Source organism: Empidonax traillii, unplaced genomic scaffold, assembly GCF_003031625.1.
Source record: "Empidonax traillii isolate 1590-97213 ecotype Southwest subspecies unplaced genomic scaffold, ASM303162v1 scaffold11:size2795301, whole genome shotgun sequence".
NCBI classification, from domain to species: Eukaryota; Metazoa; Chordata; class Aves; order Passeriformes; family Tyrannidae; genus Empidonax; species Empidonax traillii.
In genome coordinates, this window is record NW_020955204.1 from 2,077,457 (window position 1) to 2,103,926 (window position 26,470).

Here is a 26,470-nt window from a genome sequence, read left to right on the forward strand (position 1 = left end):
TGGAACTCCATTTCTTCTCTGGGACATACATTTCTACTACTTTGGAATATTTCTAGCAAATATTCCAATGTATATTTTTCTTATGACACACACTGAACCCTTGGATTTCTGTAGGATGCAAGACCTTCCCTCTAGGAAACCATGAGTTCTTTCTCTCGTAAATGAAAGGATCGGCATGGATTGTTCACCTCTGAGGGATCTCTCTTCCCACAGAGACAAGGGATTTTGAAAGGGATGTCCTTCTAACCAGGGCTCTTAGGGCATCAGAGCTGCAAAGGTTGAAAGTACAACTCGTTTCTTCTCAGCCAGAAGGCGGGAATCCTGGAGATGTCTGCATCAGGACTGGTCAGCGTGATTGGGTTCCTCCAAGGTTCGTACAGCCTCACTGCTGAGAACAGGCCTGTGGTCCAGCAGCCCTGGCTGCACTGAAATAGGAGGTCACCAAAACAGGACTGTTCCACCCAAAAATGTATTGAAAAAAGATGACCTATCAAAATGTGAAAATGTTGTTTAGATAATTCCTGGCTAGCACCTGCCTGTAACCCTCTTATCAGTTCCACCAAGTGAGATGAAAAGACAGGGATGTGGAGCACATGAGGCTGTGTAGTAGCTGGGGCTTGTTCCTTGCCAGGAGAGTTTCCCAAGTGTAAAATGACCAAAGGCACCAGCTGAGATCTCCAGTCAAAGGAGATGTCTGGGAGAACCTTAGAGGGGAAAGCGATCTTGAGATGAGTCACCCTGGGCTCAGGTCTGATATCCCTGCCTAAAGAGGCAGAGGTAATTGCCTCTGATTAATGCTGGCAAACCTCTGTGAACTCCAGTGAGGATATAAAAGGACTGACATGCCTCTTTGAGATGGGGATAAGATAGAGCATAGCCAAGTGTGGGAAGAAAATTAAGCTAAGATGTAGTTTTTAATTACCAATGAAGCCATGCTCTAGAATGGAAGGTTGAGAGCAGAACTCAGTCTCTTCCTACTCATTTATGCTCCTTGATGCATAGAAATGAGTTTAGGAAAGAGCAAACAGGGCTTACTGTAGAGTCTCATTTGTAAAATTTAAATGCTCATGCTGCCCCCTCACCCCTTCTTGCTTGGAGGATGTAATTATTTAGACCACAGATGTGGCCAGAGATTTCCAGTAGGTGCCAATAAAACACAGAAGGGCAGCATCAGTGAAGTCAGCACTGAAAGTTAGCAGAAGCAAAACTACCTCTTTACTGGATATGTATCTGGATGAAGCAGAAGGAAGGATGGACCCTAGCATGTGCCATTCCCTCCTGATGAACACTGTCAAGGTGCTCAGCAGCTCCATTCTGGTCTCACCTCTGGAAAAGGGAGAGGGAAACAGTCCAATCCATGCCTGACAGCAAGTGGCAACAGGAGAGTTTTGTGCCCTTCGAATATATCTTTTTGCACCTGAGAATGTGGCTGCACCTTAGCTGGGAGGCATGATCAGAGCTTGGTGGTGGTAAGCTAGCTTCCTCCAGCCATGTGTCGTGACAGCCCAGCAACACAGAATTCAGTAGGGGTTCAGGCGTGCCTGCCTGGGCCATCAGCTGCTTACCCAGAGAGCTGGCCTTCTTGGAAGCATGTGCTGCTCCCGTTAGTTGCTCTTGTCTACTGAGCTCTGCAGACGTGTCTCAATAGTGAGAACACCTCTTCTTCCTCTGCCCATCCTAAAAATGATAAACTCAGAGTGCGATGCTCTTTCTCCATCCTCAATTAAAGCTAGTTCTGAGTCTTGTTCAAAAACAGTTCTTGCTGCTGCTGGGTACCCAGGCCTCCTGTGTGGTGTCCTCTCATCCACCCGGACTGTGGTTGTGTTCAGATAGTTCTGCCTGCGCTACAGACATCAGGTGGAAGCAGCAGAGCAGATATGAATATTCCACATTCTGCATTTTGTGTCCCACTCCTTATTATTCTCTGCGGACTTGAAAGCTAAATGAAGAGAGTGTGTTTCAGTCTTTCTCCTCTCCTACCACATCACCAAGGTGGCATATGTACCATTTAAATAGCAATAGGTATAGGGCTTCCTTTTAATCACCTGCTAATTTTGCAGACTATAGTTTTTGTGTTTCCTTCAACAGCTCTAAAGGTTGGAGACATTTGCTCTAAATGAATACTGAATTTCTCCCTTAATTACCTAAACCCCAGATCTGGAGCTATTATCAAGAAAGTTTGGTTTTCCAGTTCTCTCTGGAAACTCACAGAAGACAATAACGGAGACAGGTGTATGGACACATTTCAGGACCTTTGTCCTATTTTGAGGACCACGTGGAGAAGTGCTCTGATATTCCCGGCAATAACCCTTACGTTGCTATGGCACTCTGTGAATACCGTACTATGGAGGGGAAGGATCTCTCTCTTGCAGATGGAAAAGGGAAAGTCATTCACCCAAAACCACACAGGGAAATGATATTAATGCCTGGGTCTGCATTTTCAGGTTTCTGACAAACAAAACTGTATTTAGACTTACCCTCTCTCCAACACCTAATGCACCTAGTCTTTACAATCTGAAAAGAAATTTTTGGATATGGTGAATAAATGCATGGAAAGAGGTAGGATGCTACTGTTAATGGTACTTACAAGGCAGTCAGGCAGGCACTGCAGGATGTCCTCTTCCTCCCAAGGTATGGTTGTATTTTATTGGTTAGCATACAGTCCTCGTATTTCAGGCTTAGCATCCTGTGAAAGGAGTCTTGTACATGTAAGAGTTTACTGTTAGATGCTAATAACTTGTTATTTTACAAATCTATTCAGCTTACAAGAAATAAACTAAATCATCCTATAGAAGATATCACAACATTAGATACCCTCTCCTACCCTCCCTTCAAATTATACACTGCTGCCCAGATAATATTCCAGGGTGGCTGACATCTTTCATCTCCTCCATGTTATTAAAACCCCTTAGCAAGTGGAATGAATATTCCTCTGTGCTATATATAGCACCATGTGTACTGCTATCCACAGATGGGAGTACAGCTTGGGTACCCACACTTGGATCTTTATGGTTTGGTTTCTGCAAGCCTTTTTTTCTCTGCGCCCGCCAAGTCTCTGGCTGGCTGGTGGCGTTGGCGCTCCGCGAGAAGCCTGCTGCTCTTCTTTCCTGGTAGAGGTTTCACAGGGTTTCAAAGTCTCCCTGCAGTGCGGTTATTAAAGGCTTTTGTTTATCTTGTGAAATCTGCCCTGTGAATGCTGACACCGACTGAAGTGCTGGGAGAGTTTCCCTGACTCTTCCTCTCCCTGTCTCTCACGGGTCTATTCCCATGAAAATGATCTCAGGTGTGCTGTGCGTCATCAGCCCGCCCCGGGCGCTCTCTGGTTTACTGGCAGGGAAAATGAATGCGCTGTTTCTGAAGCTCTGCTCATAGCTGGCTGCTCCTCCTGCCTCAGCTCTGTGAAGAGCCATCCCAGCGGTTCTGGCCATGGCAGGCACCAGCTGTCCCCAGGCACACTCTGCTCCCCAGGCAGGGGGCCCAGCAAAGGGCTTGCTGCAGGAGAGCAGCAAGGACTCTGCATTACCATCCGAAACCCATTTTCCCTGCTTGGCCAGCATTTTCCCAGCCTCTCTCCCATCCAGCCCCGCAGGGATGCAGTCTCTGACGGGAAAGCCCAATCCTCCCACGATGAGCCCTGCTGCAGCACGTGATGCTGACTTTCCCTTTTGGATGAGAAAGCACCTCAGTCTCCAGGGCTGAGGTGCTGAAGCATCACAAGTGAGATCCAAGTTAGATCCCTGACAGATCCCAGCTGGAACCCTGTGTCCCTGCTGCCACTGAGCTGTGTAACTAGGTGTTTACCTGGCAAGGCAGAGGGTTAAGCTTGGTGGCAGGGCGAGATGCTTATGGGGATGGTGGAAGAAGGGACAAGCCCATGACTTGAGTGCCTAAGCTCCCCAAAGTTTAACATCTGTGACGTTAAACCACCGCCACAAGCATTCACATGTAGGTAATTGCCTGGAAATCACCAGTGCTGTCCCCAGCAGAAAGCCCCACTGTGTCACCAGCACAATGATGGCAGTGCCGCCATTGGGGTGCCATGGGAAAGGGGCTTTGCTGTCTGTGCCTGATTTGCTAAACTGCACTCTCACACTGTCCTCCTCTGCAGGTCTGTGGAGGTTCCTCCATGGGAGGTCAAGATCTTCCACCCTCACCACCAGCAGAGCCAGGTCCCATGGGTGGGCCCTGGCTGCCAGCTGGGAGCTGGGGGAGCAGCAGGTACCATACCCAGGCCAAGAAGCCAGGCCTGACTCTGGGGCTTCCACTGCAGCGTTTCCTGCTGCGCCGAAAGCCTGGGGAAGGTTTCAGCAGAACCTGGCTTGCTTTCTGAGAAAACAAGGAAAGGGAGCTTTACCCTAGACCCTGGGAAGCCCTTGTCTTTTCATTGTATTTTAATTTTAAGAGATTGTCTGCCCCGCCCAAGATTATCTCATGGGAAAGAAAAGCCTGGCTCAGTGACTTGTGGTGAAACTTGTCCCGGAGCCAAATTTCTCTGCACCTGATGTTCCTCCATAGCAGCAGAAACCAGAGTATTTCAGTTCACAACACTGCCCTAGGGGCAGCACTGGGGATAAGGGGTTGGAGGGGGAGGATGGGACCAACATCTCCTCCTGCTCCTCCAGAACAAGTCCAGCAAGTTTGGATGCCGAGCAGCTCAGTCCAGGAGCTAGAAAGGGCATGGTGTCACCCTGGGAACGGGGATCACGTGGGTCTGCAGCAAAGGGAACCTGTCTCAGGGATACGTTGAAACATACCCTGCTCTCTTGTGCAATAGGTCTTTGCAAGTACAATGCTGTATTTATACTGTGGGAACAGAGTGCCCAGGGCTGGACTCAGCAGGGACATGAGTAAGCAGCTTCCAAGAGGGCCAAGTACCAGCTGGGCTAGCTCTTTGATTCCTTTTCTGTGAGCAGATACAGACTAGGTGCTGGGTCTCAATCAGCATCCTTCAGTAGAGGGAGAATAGTCTTGGAGCCATATTGTAAAGTTCAAGTGGTTTCTTTGTATAAATGCTTTATCTGCCAGCCTCACTACAGAGTGATTTATCAGGGCTCCAGGAGAGGCAGTGCTGTAAAGGAGAGCCAAGATGTATAAGCAGACCGTAAGGAGAGCATACTGGGCAGAGAGGACCTCTCAGCAGGATGGAAGAAAAGCAGTTCAATTAACACAGTCTGTGACAGGACAAACATTCCTTGTGGTGACAGCATCTGTTTAAGCAATGTCTCTGCTCTCTCCTGCTCCTCTGGTGTTCCCACACTGCTTTTTGAGAGGCTGCAGAGAGGACCACGGGAGGGGGCCAATCTAGCAGAGAGGCATTAAGAACAAAGGTGAGGCAGATTACTTAGCTGCCACTACAGCTGAGAATAGTCAAACCAGACCCTGCTTCCAACCTGGAAATGGTTGCCTAATTCATACATAGCATTAAACTTGGAGCAATCTGAAGAAAAAAGCCAGTTAGCACCTGAGGATTATATTGGGGGATGTTAAGAAAGTGATAAGGTTGTTAATGCAATCACACCCCTCTCAGGAAATGGGAGAGGATGCCATTCCCAGGTAATTGCATTTCAGCAGGGTTCCTCCTGCTGGACTCCCATCAGCTCACTTCATAATAATTCAGCCTGTCCCTTCAAAGTAAATAGGATGTAACTTACAGGGCATAAAGATCTCCAGAAGGACTTTTAGACTTGCCCTTCTGGTGCTGGAAGGAGGTTGCGCTGAGTCAGACGAAACTTGGTATTATTTTGGGGATTAATTCCCAGTCAGGGTTCAGTGGAAGCTCAGGAAAGTGTTGCCAGCTGGGAACATTCTTGGCACAGTTAAGCCTATTTAGGGTGTGCTACCTACTGAAAAAGGAAACTAAAGCGTCCTTCCTTTCCATACTGTGTTCCTACCATTGCTGACACCTGAGCTCAGCTCCTTTGGAGATGGCAGCTGAGAGTGGCAGCAAGCACACTGGCTTATTGTGGATTTATACTACATGGCATGTACCTGAAGTACTGCACTGTTGCCTATGCAGGTGGGAATCAGTTATTCTGCTGGATGCAAGGACTGTGTAGGAGTCTGCTGTCCAGGATCCAAGTCAGAGTCCTGAGAAAGAAAGGAAGTACTTTTAGCATCTGATGCCAAGCTTGGTCTGATGGAGCAAGTCACATCAACTAATCATACGGATCCTTTCTGGCACGAAAGAAGGCATCACTTGTGAGGAATTGTGCTGGCCTAGTAAATGGGCTGAGCTAGCTTCATTCAGCTTGGTGGGGTGGTTTGTGTTAGCAACCGTATCCCAGGAACTGCCCTGTGCTCCCAGCAGCATCTGAAAATACAGGTTGGTCAAGCAACACTGCAAGGCAGAAACAAGCCTAAACTACCAAAGCACAGATCCAGTACTGCACCACGGAGAGGACTAGAGCAAGTCTTTAAAGACACTTCAGGTGGCTTTAGTAGGAAACTCCATTTAATGAGATAGATTCATCCCCCCACCCAGGAGTTCAGCTTTGTTCATGGGTTTCAGGGAGTTTTAGAGTGCTTATTCTGCACATGACAGGATATGGCTCAGTGGAGTGACTCACTCCCTGTAAAGTTAATTCACACTTTGCTGCTATTTCCATTCACAGGTTCTTCTGTAAGCTTTAGTGCCAGGAAGCTGCAAAGCTGGGAGCCAGTTCCAAATATTCCCACAGGTTACTTTACATCTAGCAAATAGTAGACTGCAGGAGGACAGTGTGATCTCAGAGTTTGTTTAAAAAAAACCAAAAAACAAAAAAAAACAAACAAACAAACAAAAACAAACAAAAACACAACCCACCAAAAAAACAACTGCAAACAAAGGAAAAAACTTCCCAACAACAAACAAACAAAAAAACAACCACACACCACAACCCCCCAAAACCCCACAACCTCCCCACACAAAACACAAGTTCCCCAATCATGTTTTGTTGGCAGTAATTTCCTATTCCCTTCTAATTTCTGAATCCTATTTGCTCATTACCTCTGCAACATTTACCTCTCTGCTGAACCACCACACCACACTCAGCAACCTCATTTCCCAGTTCTCTGACTTTGGAGCAGCTATGGGAGCCCAGATGTGGACAGGCAGGGGTCTTGACTTATCTGTAATGTTGAAGATGGGGCTAAAAGTCCTGTGAGCTATCTCAGATAGAACCTTTGCATCCTGTGTGGCACAGGCAAAATTTTTCATCATTTGAACAATGTTTAACTACCAAGGTACGTTAAATAAAACCGGTTGCTAAATTACCCACCAGCCTAATGACAGAGCAGCATGATGTTATTAAGGCTCCAAATGCAAGTCCTACATGGGCTTGATTCACTGAGTGCTGGGAGGGCCTCCTGACCGGCCCCTGGATGGTAGCTGCTGGGGAGAGGCATCGAAGGCTTTGGATGTTTGCTACTCCATCCCCCTCAGGAGCTTTCACCCTGAGTGGCTGCTGAGGTAGGTAGAGAAAGATTAACTTTTAGAGGCAAGAGAAGGAACTTTGAAAGTTTCAGCTATGAGGCGATTTTTATCATTGCCAATGGGGGTTAGGACATGGAGTGAGAAATGAGGCTATTTTCCCTCTTATGCTATTGTTAATAAAATGGAATAATTCCTCCTCCATGTTAAAGCCCAACTTAATTTGCGCTGACAAAATTACAAACACAAATTGTGGACATTAAAAAAATTTATTTGACCAAATATTAGATGCAATCACAGAGGAAGAAAGTAGCTCTTAGTACAGTTTCTTTTCCAGAATGAAATAATCCATGTTTCATACCAAGCTACTGCAGGACAACCCTTGCTCTCCTCGGCAGGAGAGAGGCTGGTGTTCTTTCCACCTGTGGATTTGCTCCAAAGAGTTATGGCATGCTCTTTGGCAGGTCACACCACAGCTCTCAGTCTCACAGGCTAAGGAAATGTGTAAAGACCCAACAAACTGAACTACAGTCATACAGCAAAGGTGCCTGTACAGGTAGGAATACATGCAGGGAAGCACTGCTGAGAGCTTTGTTCAGAAACTGGTGTCCTACCTAAACCTTTGTCGGACATGTCACTTCTAGCTACCGCCTCTATACTCACCATCTCTTAGGACTCCTCCCAGACCTGAATCGCATTTCAGTAGGAGAGTCCTTTCAACTTTCAGCTCATTTTGCTACACTATCCTTTTCAGGTCTCTAAGCTTTGCCCTACAAGTAGCTCCAAGGCTGTGGGCCACTTCCCTTTGCAGGAAAACTCGTCCACCTCTTTTATCCTGCAGTAATACCCAGGGAGACAGCAGGCTTCTCATGTCCTAGGGACTACGTGAACTGCACCACAAAAAGAGATAGTTGTGAGAGATGTTTGCAGGCATCTGTTTAGAGCCAGACTGTATTACTTGCATTTGTCTTTTTACAGGCTCGCTAGCTCATGTAAGCTTGCTTTTGGACCAGGACAAACCATCCAGAGCTATATCGCTTTCTGTCACATCACTCCAGAGCATTCCCCAAGTGATGGGCCATGGCCAGATGCACAGAACACCCTGAGTATTGAAAGTATTGCTTGACAGACCCGTCACACCCTCTGCTACATAAACCAAAATGAAATGTCTCTGCAAAAGAAGATTTAGAAATTGATGAAAGTTCTGTAATAAAATGTGAATAAACTCACCAGGATATTAACCCCCTAAGAAACAGGTGAGAGGGGAAGGGAGCAAACACAGCAAATGTTTTTCTCCAGCAGAAATTTCATGGATTGCCTTTGCTTTTGATTTCATCTGATCAAGCAGTGACTTTTAAGAAAGGGAAGCACAACAGAAATAAGCCCTGTACCCTCCCTTCCTGTTCTGCAGCCTCAGGAAGAACCGTACAAGGTAAATTCTGTTCTCTTGTGTAGATGTGAAATGGAGGATTTTACTGATGAACAGGAACTCTCTCTCACTACAGCACCCTCCTTTTGATTTGGAACTGAATGTATGGATAATATTACTTTGGAATTGATACCACTAGCAAATTTTTCAGGTCCCTAGAAGATTCCCTGAATATTAACATCTCAGCTAAGTAGAATCACAACTTTCATTTAACAACATTCATTCTTCTTTCCTTCTCCACCTTCCTTTCTTCATTCCATCCTTTTCCTTTTTGTTCTCTTCCTTTTCTTCCTTCTCTCTCCTTTCATTACATGTGTGGCTCTCCCTCTACATTTACCCCTTGGTAGTGTTATGAAAGCCTTTGCTGACAGAGTTTTGTTGCTGCTAGACAGAGCCACTCATCGCTGTTCCTCATCTGTTCTTTCTCTCAAAACTACACACACACAAAAAGCCTTTCAAAGTAGGTCCCCAAGTCCACAACTACCTCTTAGGATAGGACTATAACACTGGCCCCCAGTGGACTAGACAGTCCTCTCAAAAAAAGTTTTGCTCACGGTATTACTATAGTCCCAGTTCATTTTCTCTTCAGCTTGCCAATGGCCTTTATTTAGGAAATACCTTCTTAGTGGTACTCTCAATAGAGGGCCTTTAAGAAAGAGTGTTGCTTTTTCACAGCCAAGGAACTTCAACCTAATTTGGCAAACAGAATCAGAGGGGGAACCAAAGTCTCACGTTACAAACTCTGCAGCCCATGTCTGACCACACTGCAGTCACCCCTGCCCTAATCTCTGCCAAGCCTGTAAATCAGCCAAAACACAGGCTGATTTCAAAAGTCCCCCACATTTATTATGCTGCACCAGAATTTCAAAAGTGTGTGAGCTTCGACCAGGAAACTGGTCATTTTGAACAATGTATGGAACCTGCCTGTTCAGGGGCACTGAGTCTTCATGTATTAAAGGCTCCCCTTAGTCTGTGACACTACAGACATGTCCAGCAGGTATTATAGCTGCCTGGACCATTCTACATCTTGGCACAACGGCAATCTAGTTCATGTCTCCTAGGCATCTGATACTGTACCCAGCAAGAGACAGGTTTCCAAGCCCAGCAGCTTATCATACCCTCCTTGCTGGGGCCATAGGAGCAGTCACTCCAAGAAGGTGCAGAGCCAATACTGGCATGAGGTGTTTCTTTTCCTTCCTTTAAAGCAGCTTCAGACAAAGCAAAAGAACTTCTTCCAGCGGCACTTGGAGAGAGTCTTGATGCCTTTGGCGGTCATCTTCTTTTCCTGACGGGCTTTGTGCTCAACACCACTGACAATGGCCATGTCAAAAACTTCTTTGAGGTTCTTTTGAGTCAGTGCTGAGCATTCCAGGTAGGCTTCAGCCCGGATTTTGTCAGCTAGACCTTCTGCCTGAGGCCGCGGCACGGGCTTCACATGGTAGCGATCCAGGCTGATGAGGACATTGACATCGTCCCGCAAGTCTGCCTGTGTCCCCACTAGCAGCACTGGTGCCCGGGGGTTGTGAGTTCGTATCTCAGGAATCCACTTCTCAGTAATATTTTGGAAGGAGCTTGGGTTTACCACACTGAAGCAGACAAGGAAGACGTCGGTGTCAGGGTAACAAAGAGAGCGCAAACAGTCAAAGTCCTCCTGCAGAAAAGAGGGGAAAAAGGAAGGGGGGGGGAATTAAAAAGAAGTCTTCACTGGACTGATCTTCTAATAGCATGATACTTCAGTAGCTTTTCCATGTGTTAACTAGGACAGCAACACCCTCAGAGGCAGAGCACTGTACTGATTTTGTGGCCATGCCGTGTTTCAGACACAAGTTTCTGAGCCATTGACCAAATGGCTGGTGCTGCACTAGTGCATTTCTTTTATTCCCAGTTTAACACTGCCTTTCTCTAAAGCCTGCAACAGTCTCTGTCCCACAAGATCAGAACTGAAAGATGCTTAGACAGAGCTTACCTGTCCAGCAGTGTCCCACAGCTGAATCCGGACTGGGGCTCCATCCACAAGGACCTGCACTGTAGCAGAAAGAGAATGAGGATGAGTCTAAAGCAGTTGACCAGCATGCACAGGTACCCTTGCACAGGCTTTTCCCTTTACTGTGGGTCATATCCCACTGAACAGACTCACTGAAGTCACTTAAGTCTGTCCTCCTAGCTGACCATCCTGCCAGACCTCACTAAAACAGCTAAAGTTTGAGCTGGGTACATTAAAAGACCTGCAATAGACCTGATTTTGTTAGCTCTCAGGTGTTTTTGTGTACTTGTCCAGTATTTTGAAAGAATAGTTCCACATTACTGAACAACTGTTCCTCTAGAGAAGAGGAACCCTTAGCCAAACGGTGTCCTGATTAACCACTCATCCTTCTTCCACAACACAGGAAAGAAGATAAGGATAAAAACAAACTGGGAACTTCAGCAAGTTGCTCCTCACTTCCTGGCCAAGGAAACTTAAATCATTTTCAAACAAGCTACTGGGAGATCTTTCCCATTCAGACCGCAAATTTGGTTTTAAAAAAAAATTTCTGTGAGTGTCCTAGCTAAGGAAAAACAAAGAAATGAAATGAAGAAGCTATTAAGGAAACAATGATGAGTGAAATCCCCTTCAGAGACTATCCACACACCGAAAACTAGAAAACTGCTTAGTTACACATGTAAAGTTTGCTCCCATTTCACTCCCTAATCACAATAAGCCTTCATGTGGTATCAGCTGACTCAGACTGTGGGCTCTGATGGAAATCTGGAATGAAACTGTTAGATGTTTAAGCACATAGATACCAAAGAGACTGGTTAGGAACTGAGGAAAAGGAGAAAATGGTTGGGGAGCTGGAAGTCACTTGAAAATCTGGACAAGGTGGATGGAGTTGTGGTTGGATGAATAGAGGCAGACATCAAGGCTAAGGTGACAATGCTGGCACTTGACACGAGCTAGCAAAACTCCATTACTGTGTGCAAAGGGGAGGCTTCATTGTCGTCTTCATTAAAAACAAAAGCAAAATCAAACAAAAAAACTTCCAAACAGAAACCAGATCAAGTTTTTGTGATTCTTGAAGTAATCAGTCAGATGAGAAAACTGATAGAAACAACTGACTTAAAGAGTTTAACACAAGCTTCTGAAGTGTAACCCTCCTCCATGAAATCAATCCGATGGGGAATAAGAGGGAGACACAGACAAAAGATGACCTGAAATTTGGTGGGAGACTGAGACCGGAGGAAAAACGAAGTGGTGGGTGCGTCCACCACAGTGCCACTCCTCACAGCATAGCTGAAAGTCATTGCTTCCTTGTGACTGGGAAAAAGTTGGGTTGTTACCATATCTTTGCCCCAGAGGAGGAAGAGAAACCTGTTCCTGATCAAAGAACCTGCTAGTTCCTGACTTGATCTTCAAGGCAGGAGGCATTTGCCTTTCTAGTATCTGGTTTCCACTGTCTCATAAGTACACTGAGAGAAGGAATTAGCATCTCTGAAATGTTTTGCCGTCTTCAGCAGACAGGTACCACATATATTACCTACAGCTCCCGTGTTTGCACAAAGTTTTGTCATATCTGCTGTTAGCCTCAACTACACTAGCAACTCTGCAACCGCCCTCCAAATACCGCCCTCACAAGGTCCGCGCCCTCAGGATGAGGATGGATCACGGTACAATAGCAAAGGGGCCGGCAGAACAGGATAGCCTGGTGGAGAAAGGTCACTGGGTACGCGTTTCACCCAAGGCTGCTCTACCTGGCAGCGACACCCAGCAGGAGGTAGCATCCAGGCAGATGTATGTGGCTGGGTCACTGTCCCAGAGCTGTTCCCCTAATAATGCAATACCTTGCCCTATCTTATTATTGGCATCACAGTCCCATGACCAGGATTAAAGTCAGGATGTAAAGTGCTCAATTCTGCTGGCAGTTGCAATTGCAGGTATTCCCCAAGAGTGGGAGGAATTGGGTTGAAATTTCTGAAGAGGATCCTGAACCATAATTTGCGAATCCAGGAAGGGACTTTCCTCAGATTTATCCAGGTTAAGAGCAGGGGTGGGAAAGGAAACTTATCTATTCTCTCATTTCCTCCCAAGAGGCAGAAATTGAACTTCAGAATACCCATATTTAATGTTTTTGATTTCTATCAGTAGCAAATCCTATGCATCTCTGAAGGCAGGCTTAGTACTTGGGACATCCAGGTTGGAGCTAAACCCATGTGCAGCTATTTTCAAATTGCCTATTGCTAATGGGGGCATCTCTACACTCATGCTGCCTTCACCTTTCTGGATAATTTTACTATGGATTTGATCTTTCAAAAAAAAAAAAAAAAAAAGTGCAGGCTAATAACAGTAATTTTAAGCTTCTCTTAGCCCAAACCATACACAATGTAAATGGGGCAGAGAGAGAAGTAACTTTTCCCTTGAAGCACTCATGACTCCTTACATTTGTTCCCGAAAGGCTGCTGGACCCTGAACAGCAACATGTTCCCAGTTCATTTCCTTCAAGTGACAGTGGAAGAGAGGGTCAAGGTAAATCAACAATTCCCAGTGTAAGAGTGAGCAAGTGGGGGGACATTCAGACAAACAAAACACTCCCTCTAAGCACCTTGAGACTATGACACATTAGATGTCTCATTCCTGGTCTGAGTCGAGCACATCTCTAATCTACCAATCTATATTATCAAGTGCTGTTGTGTTTCTTCATATCAAATGAAGATAAGAAATCTTTCAAAGGGCTTTGTATTCTTCTGGGGTTTGTATTAGAAATCGGAGCCCAAAGGAAGAGGAATGTAGAACAAGAACAAAGATAGCATTTAGAAAAGTGGAAACTAATGAGAGCTCATCAGCTGACAGCGAAGGCAATTCTAGCCTGACTTACAAAGCTCTTCAACTTTTTGCCAACCTCTCTTCAGTGCTAACTTCAGCACACACGTGGGGAACACGATGGTTTTCCTCAATGTCAGTTGAAGCTAGAAAGCCTACAGTGCAATGCTGTGATATTTCTGAAACTAAAACCACCACAAACAACAGTAATGAAAAAATTAAGCCCCCATCTATTTAGTCGTAACGACACGACAAAACCATTAAGGTGCCCAAGTTCATGGCACTTGCAAACCAACTCGTCACACACTGGGTTGACACAGAGCTGCAGAACGCAGGACCTGCATCTGCTAAACCTCGCAAAATGCCCGAGGGACTCGGTCCGAGTCACAGAAACGCCCTCGGGCTGCGGGCCCCCGGGCTGCGCTGAGCGCAGAGCCCCCGGCGCGCAGCACTGCCGGGAGCTGCGGCACCGGGAGCGCTCACCTCTGCCCCGCTCGTCCCGCCGCCGCGCCGGAGGGGGATCCCTCCCCGCCGCCCCAGAGCCAGAGCAGCCCGGGAGGGCACCTACCGGAGAAGGTGTCGAGGGCGGTGGGCTGGTACTCGTCGGGGTACCCGTTGGTGGTGTAGCTGACCACCAGGCTGGTCTTGCCCACGGCGCCATCGCCCACCAGCACGCACTTGATGCCCAGCTCCGGGCCGCTGCTCCGGGGCGGGCTGTGTCTCCGCAGGGCGGGCGCGTAATCCAGAAGCTCCTGGGGAGGCATGGCAATTGTAATGGCACTGGCACAGGGGGCTCGACAGGACTCAGCGAGGGGAACGGCGCGGCGAGGTCACTGCCATGCCCGTGCGAACGCGCTGCTGTCGGGGCCGCCGTGCGCAGCCACTTTCTCCAGCCCGCCGAGCTTCGCTCCTCATCACTGCACCTGCCACCCAACGCACAAAACCGGCCCCGATTTCCCTAGTCCCGCCCCGGTCCGCCCCGCCGGGAGGCGGCCTGGCTCAGCCCTGCCCGGTCCGGCCGTCTCCTCCTGCCTGGTCCCGCGGGTGAGAGCCCCGGTGCTGCACCCCCATCCGCCGCGATGCCCTCCTAGCAGTTCCTGCCCTCGGAATTTCGGTGGGTGCCACGCCGTGCTCTAGATCATGCACGGGAAAGCCGCACTCCATCTGTGCCCCTCCTGCTTCCTTTTCAAAAGAAGCAGGACTATTGCCCCACCTGGGGCATCTGTGATTTCTGCCATAAAATCAGGAAAGGAATAAAACCAACAGTGCTGGTCAATATTGTGAGGGACAATGGAAAACAAATGCCTGAAATACATCACATCTGTTGACTGTGTGATTATCATTACGGTCATTTATCTGACCCAGCCAAGCTCTTGCTAGATGCTGACAAAAGCCACAGAGTGTATTTTTCCAGCTGCATGTACAGGTGCAGGAGTTCCCAGCCTGATGCCTTTTTTCATGTTCACTTTGGTAGCTCACACACCACACAGTGCCCTTGGCAGCTGAGAAGACTCCATCCTTGCCCTCAGGAGCCTACTGTCTAAAGAAGTAGGACTAAACAAACAGAGGAGTGGGAGCACACCACTTAAAAGGAGAGATGCGGCCACACTATCACAGCGATCGTTGCACACCAGCGTAGCACCTCCAAGTGATTGGAAACACTGGTGGGAAACTATTAATGCCTGCAATACCTAGTATTGCAACATCAGCTTTGAATGTGGATCTGTGTCCTAATGGAGAAGCTAAACTCTGGCTGTCTATGAACACCATTAATTTAGTTACCACAGTGTCCTTTATGGTGCTCTCAGCAAGGGAGACCTGTCTGCACTAGGCAGGTTTGTGCTGCAAGGAGCCTCTGATTAGCAGTTCCTGAGCTTGTGTCTTGCTATAGTTTGCATCCACATTGAGAAGCTACACAGGTGTTTCACCTATCTTAATACTAAACTTGAGAAGACGTCTTTAAGCCAGGCACAGTCTAGAATGCTTTTCCTTATGGTTGGCAGAAAGTCACAAGCACTGCAACTCTTCAGATTCACTCTTTGGAGACAGCCCACAAGCTTCCTGGGAACAAGAAGAAAGAAGGCTTTTTATTTGCAGTTTTCTCCAGCAGTTTGCTTTAATCAACCCCTTCTGAGTTTTTACTAAAGCACAGCCTTAAATTTCTACAGCCACAAAAAAAGGAGATGGTATTAGAAATTAGGCTGCTGCTAAAACATGTGCCAGATAGTCTTCCTACAGCAAGTGGCTGCTGTCTCAAGGGACTGGCTTGTATTAGACTGGCTTTTTCTGGTGCCGCGCTCTTCAGTGCTAGTTCAGAGCCAGGTGACAGCTGAACCGCTCCAGAAAAGGCAAAAAGTGCTGCAATGCGTGAGGTGTGGCTGTGCCTCCACTGGGACTGGCAAGGACACAATACACCACAGCCAAGGCAGGCAGCACATCAAGTGAGGACATTGCAGAGCTTTTTCAGTGCACTTCAGACACAGGCTGACATTTTGTGAACTGTGACATTTCCATTTAATCAGAAGATATTAATGTAAATGAGGGATTATTCACCAAATTGTTCACTGTTAGCAGTAGCAGGGGGAAGAGATGAAGCTGACAGCACTTGATTCCTGTATACTGTTTAGTTGGGAATGGATGCCACTTGAGAAGATATACTGTTGCCCCACTCCACTCTTTTTCTCTCATTCCTTTCCTAAAATTTCTTCCTCCTGAGACTATACTCTTTTTTCCTTGCAGCTTCTGACAGCCATTGGCAAACACACACAACTTGTCAATGAGCTTAAGTGATTTTTAATCTATATTTAAACTAAGTGATTAAGCAAACAAACACGGGAGCTCCCATGGGTTTGTTTCTCAGGTCTTGCCTTGCTCCTGACACTGAACAAAAGGTGCACGTTTAGTTTCACAACACGGTAAAAAGTCAGACATTTTGGGTTTTCTAGATTTTTTTTTTTTGCGCAGTTTGGGATTTTTGCAGTGAAAGTCTGCCCCACTCTCTGAGCTGCTGAACTGACAGCCACAGGGACCAGCTCTGCCATGTAGGTAGCAGGTACAGCAGGAAAGCCCCACTGCATGCTGCTTGCCTGACATGCTCTTCTGCCAAAAGCATCTGTGCCTGACTGGGAAATACACAGTCTGCAAGGCTGTGTTTGGCCTATCTCCCAGGAATTATAATTAGTACAAATTATGACGGTCTTTCTCATGATGTGAATTCCCATCCACCAGGAATTAAGTGCAGAAGATCAAACTCTTTTCAGGCAGATCAAATATAGATTTCAGGTGCTGTTAGCGTTTAGCTTTTACTCAGCTGAGCTGCACTATCATGTGTTGCTTCTAAAATGAAATAGACAACCTGCTCCATTAGAGTACAGAGTGATTTACAGTGGAAATAAATCTATATGTTTAGGCAGTGTGTGATTGTTACCATCAAACAAACTTTATACATCTGCACAAAGTCCTGTTTTTAAAAGAAACAGTCATTTAGAGGAAGACACTTCATTTTCTGCCCATTTATAATAATTATAGCCATTTTTCTCACTGCTGCTGTGGAAGGAGAAATTCACCTATTGACCAAGTTAAGACCAGTACATAAACCAATCTGGATGAGGAGGAAACTAGGGCTTGTCCCTTCTGGGGACAAAACTATAGATCAGCTTAGACTATTCCATATAGTTTCCCTTCTGAAGTGCAGTGTTATAATTTTGGGAAATTGTGACACTGGGCTTTTTTTGCAGCTACTGGTCCTGACTTCACAGGCTCCTGAGCAAGATTTTGCCTCCAACAATCTCTTATTCTTCACCTCTGACAACATTGTCTTCTGCCTACCTGCCTGATATTCTGCTCCCGAGTCTTGTCTGAAAGTCACAGACTGGAAGCCACTATCGTTTTTGCAAAGCCTACCGAACTACTCACATTGCCTCAGAAAAAATACCTCATGTTATGGGAGTTGGCAGAACTCAGTTTTAAAAATATTAGGGCTCCCTTCTTACCAAGGGAGAGGAAAAAAAATTATCAGCGCCACTCTTAACACAGAAGTGAGCTAATCCAGCCTTCGGGAATACTTGAATTTGTTCAGGTGGGCTGTGTATGTCCATATGCTCCCTTTGCAAGTGGTGCCCTTGGATCACATTTCTGAATCCTTTTACAGTGCTCTGCAAGAGAAACCCTAAATGATGAGAAATGGGGGAATGGTGAGAACAGGTGGCAACGTCATTCTGCCTTGGGGCAGGTGAGGGGGGATCTAAGACTGAGAGTGGGGCTAAACTGGAGTGCAGGTTCCAGAGCAACACGGGTCCGTGATGCCAAGGGACACGTTGAGGAAATCAAGATACAGCCGCTGCCCTGCCGGTCGCATTCATAGTCATAAGCAATGAGACAACCAGTGCTGAGTCACCCAGTGTTTTGTCATGCACCTGAGTGTGTATCCTCCCTGGGAAAAATCAAGCGTAATTACCACTTAAAAGAAGTGACAGACAAAAGAGTGAAGACAAGAGCCTGCACCCGGTTTTCCCTTGAGGTGTGCCTTGTCTGGTCACTACAACCTGCAGGAAGTGATGTCAAATGCTTCTTCATATAATTTTCTATCAACTTTACAGAGGCAGAAACAGCCACAACACAAAAGTCAGTGAAAATTCTGTGGCTATTGACAGAAAAATTACTACAACTTAAATCAAAGAAAAAAACATTCTATTATTTGCTTTCTAATATAGAGTTCTTGATTGATAGGAATTTCTATAAAAATACTTTACAATTCTAGAGCAGTGAATGGGTACTTCTGGTGTGAACTGGAGCTTTGCGGTTTTGAAATACCTTCTTGGAAAATAAAAAAAAAAAAAGAAAAAAAGGAGAGAAATGACATTTGAATACAGCTCTCACAATCCTGGCCTCTGAATTACTTTATTGCTTCTTCAGAATAAGAGCATGCCATGGGAGATGCACAGAGTTGTTCTGGTTCATCCTTTCACCCTAGTTAAATGTGGAGGCAAAGAGCCACAACAATTTAAGACTACAGAATACTAAGTTTAAATGACATGACAGTGTCACTAGCTCAAAAAAATATTTTCTTAAATGTTCCAAGGAAAGACAAACACCTGTATTGTACTAAGCCCCTTTCTCAAAGACAAATTCATCTCCCATCTGACTTGCACAGGAACAAGTCCTACCTCTCAGTTGTTCTATAAATAATTTAGAAGTGTGTTGCCACCTGCTGGAGAAGGTACATCTTCTAACACATCAACTGATAAATGTGAAAGAACAGGTAAGATTTAAGGCACTCAAAGCCCTTTCTTTAAATCTGAAAGAGAAACAGCAAATTTCAGACTAAAGACAGGTTGGGAGACAATAGTCTGAGCTTAATTTAATCATGTCAATCAATTATCAAAAAAGAGGAGTTAACACTTAACTGGAATGGGTGAGGGAATTAACAAGAGGAAACTGATAAAATTCATACCCCCACTGTGAAACAGGGAAAGGCAGGCAGTTAACACCAAACAGTGAGGGGCTGGGTTGAAGAGGGATTGCTGGGAAAACCATAAAATCCTGTAAGACCACTGTCTCCACCAAGGTACCAGTTTCAGCTCTCAAGCTTATCCTTTATGGATCTTCCTGGAAGGTCAGAACTGAGGGATTAGCCACAGGGTGCTGATGACCAGAGAAAAGGTTCCTGTCCTTTGTATGCTCATTTTAGGACTGAGAGGTTATGCACTAGGTTTCCATGGGGGCTTACAAAGGGCAGAATGCTCTGGAGTGCATATGTAGTATCAACAGACCTTGGTAGTTCACCTGTGGGAAAACTTCTTAAGGTGTCAGGAGAGCCGTGGTATGCAAGTCTGCAATTGCTGCTCTGGCATAAATATGGTTCCACCCAGCACTTACTGGTCTGCAGGAAGTCTGCTTCTGACAATGAGATTGAAGAGCTTGGGAGGTTGGTTAATCGTTAGGAGGTGGTCTCTGGCAAACTCATTGTGAGCTTTGATCTCTTTCAGGATAAATTATAATTGTTGTATGGCTCCCCATGTAGGTTCCAATTCAGGTTCTCATGGGCAACTGTGATACTCATGGGTACAATGCCACTGCAATTTCTTTTACTGTACTAATTTGTACACAGCATTCAACCGGTCACTCAAAAACACCCTCCCTTCTCTTGGGAGAAAGTCTCTTGATTGGATGGGGAACATAGGTATCTGCAGTACTATCCTCAAAGCAGGTACAGGGGGGTCTGAGAGCCTGGCTGTATCTTTTTAGGTATCTTATGGAGGTGTTGCATTTGGGGAATTACACCTATTTGCCTATGGCTTTTATAAATGCAGTGTATTTTTTATGTTGATTATAGTGAAGGAATATTCATTCTATGTACAGCGAGGTGGAATGATGATCAGTACTGCATCTGTACTGGAAATATAAGAGGAAGTCCGGGGTTTAATTCAAATTATAATTGTGTCACTACGTTCTGCCCTTACCTCTTTCTACAGCCACATCTTCCTGCCTTCTCCTCTGCATCAGCACTCATGTTTGGATTGTGGATCACATAGTCATCTACTGCGGGGCAATGAATTGTCTCACTCTACAGTCATATCTGCACTGATGTGCACAAAGTGTGGGCTGGACAGGGCAGCCAGGAATGACACAGACAGTGTTGAGGAAGCCCAGATTCAGACAGGCTAAATATTCTGGGAGTCTGGACCTTGGACACATTATATGTTTGTCAAGGCCATTATCTAGAATCTGTTCCTCAAGGCAGCTGAAGAGACTAGAATGTCATACAGCATCTAGATGTTGATAGCTGGGTCCATAGCTTGGAGAAAATGTTAACTGTGTAAGTTAAAATTACTGCAAATTACTGCAATTGTGACCACAATCACTCTGAAACAAGACCAGAATTTAGGTTTCCAATCCAAACATATCACCGAAATTACCTAGATTCTCTCCCACAAGTTCCTCTTCTAGACTTATACCACTTCTACACACAGAATGTAATCATCTGATTCTCCACACATTCCTGGTGAATCAAAGAGCTGATAATCTTCTGCCTGCAACCCCTGCTCTTCCCTTCTTTTCAGAATACCAAATCTGTGAATGTAGTACTGGGATATAATTACTGCATATGTTTGTAAATTAAATAATCACAGCAGATGATAGTGCAGATGGACGGAGCAGGCCTGTGGGCCTGGATTAGCTTTAGGCTGGTGTTTCATTTCCAAATAAGGTGAGAATCTGGCTTCCAATTTAACCACATTAAAATCAGACACAGGTTTCTCAAGAGCTATCACCCCTAACAGGCTATAACATCTGCCAGAATAAGAAAGAAAATCTCTTTCATTTCTGGATGTGACCAAGAAAAAAAATTATAAATATATGTCCTGAGCTAGGCTTTTAGTGGAAACAGTCCATAGAGCTGGACTCTACGAAATTTGTGCAAAATGTCAATTTAGCCTAATTTATAGATGTATTTCAAGACAGTTTATTTCCCCTTTACCAAATAACCCCTCAGTCTTCTACTGCTAAAAATATGACTAAAAAAAAGTATGAGCGTCATTGTTGAAGGCAACAGGGGGAGACCTCATCTTAAATGAGGGGTTAAAACTACACCCAGCCCTTTTACATAAACATAAGCTGAAGCTGCAATGGATGCAGAGAACTACTTGGATGCTCCAGGAAACTAATTACCTCATCTTTTTAAGATGAAAAGGGCAGGAACTTCTTGATATAAATCCTGGATTTGGTATGTCTGAATGAAGGCTATCATTGGTAATGACTTTTGCAGAGGATATGAACGCTCTCAGGTGTCCTGTACGCTAAAGAACAGTGTTTGAACAAGAGCAAAAGGATTCAGACTAGCCACAGCTTACGTTAGACTGGAAATCAGAGCTTGAAATCAGAGCTTGAAATCCTGAGAGCATTTGGAACAGGTACGAGCTGGAGCAGTCAGGGGAAAAATACCCACACTCTCAGACAGAGCTTGATAGGAATAGAGAAAGGACTATATGATGTGGTATCTACAAGAGTGGGAGAATAGATCTGATAGTCCAAGAATTCCCCTCCTAAGTCATTACCTTAAACCTAATGTAATTTGTATGTACTTTTTGAGAAGCTAAAGGAGAAAAGTTGCTGCTTATGATGATCAGGATGATTAGACAGCAAAAGAATGTGGGTTTTTTATTTTGGCTCAGAGCTGCCACATAAAGAGGCTAAAGAGCAGAGGTTGGAACTTGGTCTTGGCTCCTGCCAGTGCTTGCGGGCAGGCGGAGTCAGCAAAAGCTATGTTTTGTTTTTAGCAAAGCACGCAGAGATGACCCTGTAGAGGCACACCATTGGAGCCTCCAGGAACCCAGCTAGCCTGGGACCTGCATATCTGGGGAGAAGGCCTGAGGCTGAGCAGTGCAGACCACAGCCCTAGTTTATGGGAGTGAGGTGTCCAGTAAAAGACCAGAGAAAAAGGAGATATAACTTTGTGCAAAGGCAACCACATGCCACTGCTACTAGTGGTGCCTCACTGCCACATGATGTCCAAACTAAGTTTGGGAAGACCTCCTCGGTCTTGTAATGGATCCCTCTGTGTTGCAAATTGTCCTGTACCCTGTGGGACAACATTTCTCTGTTCCTTTCCTTCCAGAAAGTAAAAATTACATCTAATATACAGTATAAGCTCACAGTATAGTATACAGCATACATATAGTATACACATATACATCTCTATTCATTTTATATAGCCCGGAGGAGACTGAGGGGTGACCTCACTGCAGTCTACAACTTCCTCATGAGAGGAAGAGAAGGGGCAGATGCTGATCTCTTCTCTGTGATGACCAGTGACAGAACCAGGAACGGTCTGAAATTGTGCCAGGGGAGGTTTAAGTTGGATATTACAAAAAGGTTCTTCACCCAGAGGTGGTTGGGCACTGGAACAGGCTCCCCAGGGAAGCGGTTACAGCACCAAGCCTGACAGAGTTCAAGAAGCATTTGGACTATACTCTTGGGCACATGGCTTGACTCTTGGGGATGGTCCTGTGCAGGGCTAAGGATTGGACTCAGTGATCCTTGTGGGTCCCTTCCAGCTTGGCATATTCTGTGATTCTGTGAAACCCAAAGGGCTGTATAAGAGATTAGTCTTTTCGTTAATGCCATTGTTATAAATTCTGCTAGTTCAACCTAGCAGGTAAAACTGTAAATAAAAATTGTTGGCCCAGGAGAACAAAAGAAATCCCCAAGTTATAAGCACTATTTAGCGATACAGAAGCTGGATCCAACACATTTAAGTCTAGAAAGCTGGGATAAACTTGCAGAGCAAATCTAGTATAGGTCAAGAACAGCCTTATGCTGGATCCCCATATTCTGTGCCTCAAACATCATTCTAGCAATACAGCCAAGATTTTACCACTCAGTACTACACAAGAGCCACAACACAGCAGTTTTTACAGGAATGTTTAAAAACAGACAATTCCTAGCCGCAGACAGTAGAATCACTATGAAATAGTTTGTAGGACCATCAGGACTGATTCTAGTGGTGCACACTGCTGCACTCAGGAGGGGATTTCTTGTGCACACAGCTGCACAAAACAGAACAGTATCACTAAAAAATGGGAAAGAAAACTTTCAAACCAGAGCTACAGGTTAGAAAGTCAACAATACTTTGTTAAGGTGGGGTGTGTGTGTGTGTGTGTGTGTCTCTCTGCCTATCACGCACATGGAGATTCACATTTTTATTGCTTATATACAATTTATTGTATTCATATGTATTTACATTCCTAGAAGTTTATGCCTGCTCCCAAGAATCCTTATTCATGTGCTAATTAGTTGCATAGATCTTATTACACATGCACATATTTGGGAAGCGGTAATTTGAGGTCTCTAGTATTCATTTGGTATGGTACCCTCACTCTTTTTATCCTTATTTGGTCACAAATACAGGTTTTCAAGTTTGGCGTATCCTATCTTGTTATATTCAGCAATGGAATCAGACTGTCTAGCTCCCATAGGGGAAATTCTGCTTTATTACTAGCAGATAAAACTGCAGATTAAAGATCATCTGATTATTACTGACATAGAAAACTGCTTTGTTTATTGGAGCAGGCCCTTTCTTATTTCAACAGAGGCCTTTTGGCACCAACGGCCGCGAGCGGAAGCGGCGGGCACTGCACGAAGCCCAAGGCCTGGAAGTGAGAGCGCAGGCCGATCAGCCACTCCCGGGGGGAGGGCAGGGACACGGCGGTCCGGCATGCGAGTTCAGCCGTGCCCGATCCCGGCGCCATTCTGAGGAGGGCGCGGCCCCGCCCGCCCGGCAGCCCCGGCCCGCATGCGCAGAGGGCCACGTGACGGGCTCAGCTGAGCGCGGGGCCGGGCGGCTCGGGGGGCGTCGGGGCCGGCGCTGGGGGCTGTGGGTGTCGGCCATGGCCTCCATCCTGGACGAGTACGAGGATTCCCTGCACCGCTCCGCCTCCCTGCAGCAGAGCCGCGCCAGCGTGGGCATCCCGCACTCCGGTAGGTGCCCTCCTGCTCTCGGCAGGGCCTTCGGTGTGCGGGTGTTCCCGCCGAGAGCGGGGAGGCGGGTGGGCAGCTCCGGGTGGTGACTCGGACGTGTCGGGCTCTGGGGAGAGCTGCCGGGAAAAGGTGCACTGTGTGTGTCGCACAGCGTTCAGCTGCGGTTTGTTCTTCCGTTGTTTGCTGTGTGAAATGCATTGACGTAGAGAGCACCTGGTTGCTGGTGGAGCCCGGGGGTGATGCAGGTCAGCTTGGCAGGACCGAGGTGCTGTTATCCGTGGGAGGGTCCGCACGGCCCCTGTGCCGGGCAGTGCCAACACGCGTGCACCAAGTGGCGTGTCGTTGCAGTCACAAGTTACAACCAACCACACCTCAGCCCTGCCCAGCTCAGAGCTGTGGTAGCTGGTTGAGAACATCTTATCATTTTGCTTCCTTTTTTCCCTCCCCTCAGAGGAAACCAGCTGTTACAGTGTTAGGGACGTGTGCACAGCTGTACTTGTATGGAGTTAGTTTCCTAACCCAGGGGCAGTCTCCAAATTCTTCATTTCTTTCCAGTGGTTCCCTTAGGCTGAATACATAATAGCAAGGTTACCAAGGAAGTGGTCTCTATCGCTATTAAAATTCTCTGTCAAAGTCTGTGAAGCTTTGGGATACGGTCCTATTCAGGGAGGCGTCCAATTGATGTAAAGTGATGGTGTGATCACCAGTCAGTTGTTTCTTTCCTGTGAGAGAAAGCAAACAAATGGCAGGAATATTTAATGATAAATTCAAGCTTAATTATGTTCAATTACCATTCCCTATTAGATGCCACCATACAACATTTTGTTGGGTGTGGCAGGGAAATGTAGGTTATGAGATGATTCTGTTCTATCTGGTATTGTCAGTAGTAGTACCAGCTGCTGTGCAGAGCTGGCATTTTGGAGTTACAAGTTTGGAAATACATGGACACATTCTTCCAATTTTTTTCTTCATACAGTCTTGCCCACTGTGAATCTTTGGGGAAACCAGATTGTGAGGTTCATATATGCGTTAAGAATTGATTAATTCTGTCATACTGTGTATATTATTGAGTATAAATACACTGGCAGAATTACTCTGAGCCTAGGTACTGAAGTAGGTGTGTTCCTCTTGTTTGTTTTGACATAAATTTTTACTTTGTTTTGTAATGTTAGATAAAGAATAAGCGGCCTGAATAGCTGTTGTGCAGAACAGTGTTGGGACAGGCCAGGTTACTGAAAAGAAATTTTCAAGGACTCAGCTTTTCTTCTTGACTGCTGCAACACCTGTCTCCAGTCATGGCTGCTTTACAGTTGAGAAATCTGTGTGTTTGATGACAGTTGATGTTGGCAAAGGAAGTTGGGGAAACTGCTAAATGGCAAAGGCACAGCTTAATCAGAATTTTAATTAGTCTGAAATCAGACCAGACTGGCAACTTTTAATAAAACTTGGACTGGTAAAACTTGTGGACAATCTGAAGTTTAAGCAAATTTATTTTGGAAAAAGATACAATAGTTAATTTCCTGAAAGCAGTCCATAAGGTTAGATTGGAAACTTTGGAAGATGTTGAAACATGTTCCTCAGTTTCAGTTAGTTGTCTCCTGCATTTGTTAAACTGCAGGTATTGTTTCTCAGACTTGTAGATAATGAAGCAGTGACTCCATATCCAACCTAAAGTCCTCCTGCATTGTGTATTGAGTGTGCTTCAAAGTGGTGCTGTTAGTCCCAGTTTAGAGAATGTTAAGCTTATGCTCCGGAGGGCAGAAGTGATGTTCTCTGTGAGATACAATTCCAGATTTCTTTTTCCTTTAAGTTTACACCTTCCTAGTTAACTACTTTGGCCATGGACAGCCTTAACTTGCTATAGCTCTTTTGGGGTTTGATCATCCTCTCCGGGCTAACTGCTGCCTGGATCTGCTTGATTCAGAGATCCTTCACTTGCATATGGAGCAAAGCACACGTGTTAACCTAGCAAAGTATCAGTCTGTGTTGCTTCCAAGCTTGAGGTTGTTTGGTCAGATTGAGATCCTCTGTGGTTTTCTTTGATAGAGGGTTATGTAAGACTTTGTGCACATGGGAAATTCAGTCACCGGAAAAACTTGTCTCATGGGACAGATAGGGATGAAACTTTGTGATAAGATCTGTTGGTGGATGCACATATATTCCAGTATTTTACCAATGAGTATCGTCACCTGGGTTTGGTTTTATCTGAATGTGTTCTTGTTTTACCATTCACTGGCTTATCTAAGCACTTTTGTAGTTTTTTGCTTCCTCATAAGAAGACCATAAAGAGCTCTGTTCTCATTTAGGAGTAGAGTGGCATGCTCTTTTCAAGTCCCATGTTTCTTGGTGCAGAGGTCTACCC

The 26,470-nt window shown here is 45.7% G+C and overlaps 2 protein-coding genes across 2 annotated transcripts in view; one reads left to right on the top strand and one right to left on the bottom strand.

The window, feature by feature from the left end:
* Positions 1 to 10,024: 10,024 nt before the first annotated feature.
* RHOV (ras homolog family member V) lies at positions 10,025 to 14,503 on the bottom strand. The gene is made up of 3 exons (XM_027887935.1): positions 14,201 to 14,503; positions 10,804 to 10,862; positions 10,025 to 10,488 (listed from the first exon to the last, which is right to left on the bottom strand). Exons 1-3 carry the CDS (start codon positions 14,394 to 14,396, stop codon positions 10,048 to 10,050), a joined length of 696 nt encoding a protein of 231 aa, XP_027743736.1. The 5' UTR covers positions 14,397 to 14,503; the 3' UTR covers positions 10,025 to 10,047.
* A 9,470-nt stretch (positions 14,504 to 23,973) lies between these two features.
* The window catches only part of VPS18 (VPS18, CORVET/HOPS core subunit), a 9,017-nt gene continuing 6,520 nt past the window's right edge, over positions 23,974 to 26,470 (top strand). The window contains exon 1 of the mRNA XM_027887602.1: positions 23,974 to 24,108. Within this exon, the coding sequence (XP_027743403.1) occupies positions 24,018 to 24,108 (91 nt within the window). The 5' untranslated portion in view covers positions 23,974 to 24,017. The remainder of the gene's footprint in view (positions 24,109 to 26,470) is intronic.

Bases quoted from the DNA above. Each gene is read 5' to 3' on its own strand.
- RHOV (XM_027887935.1), bottom strand. From the start codon at position 14,396: ATGCCTCCCCAGGAGCTTCTGGATTACGCGCCCGCCCTGCGGAGACAC. The intron at 10,863-14,200 runs GTAGGTGCCCTC...TTTCTGCTACAG, and splicing joins CGCCCTCGACACCTTCTCCG to TGCAGGTCCTTGTGGATGGA. The intron at 10,489-10,803 runs GTAAGCTCTGTC...TCTTTTCTGCAG, and splicing joins TGTGGGACACTGCTGGACAG to GAGGACTTTGACTGTTTGCG.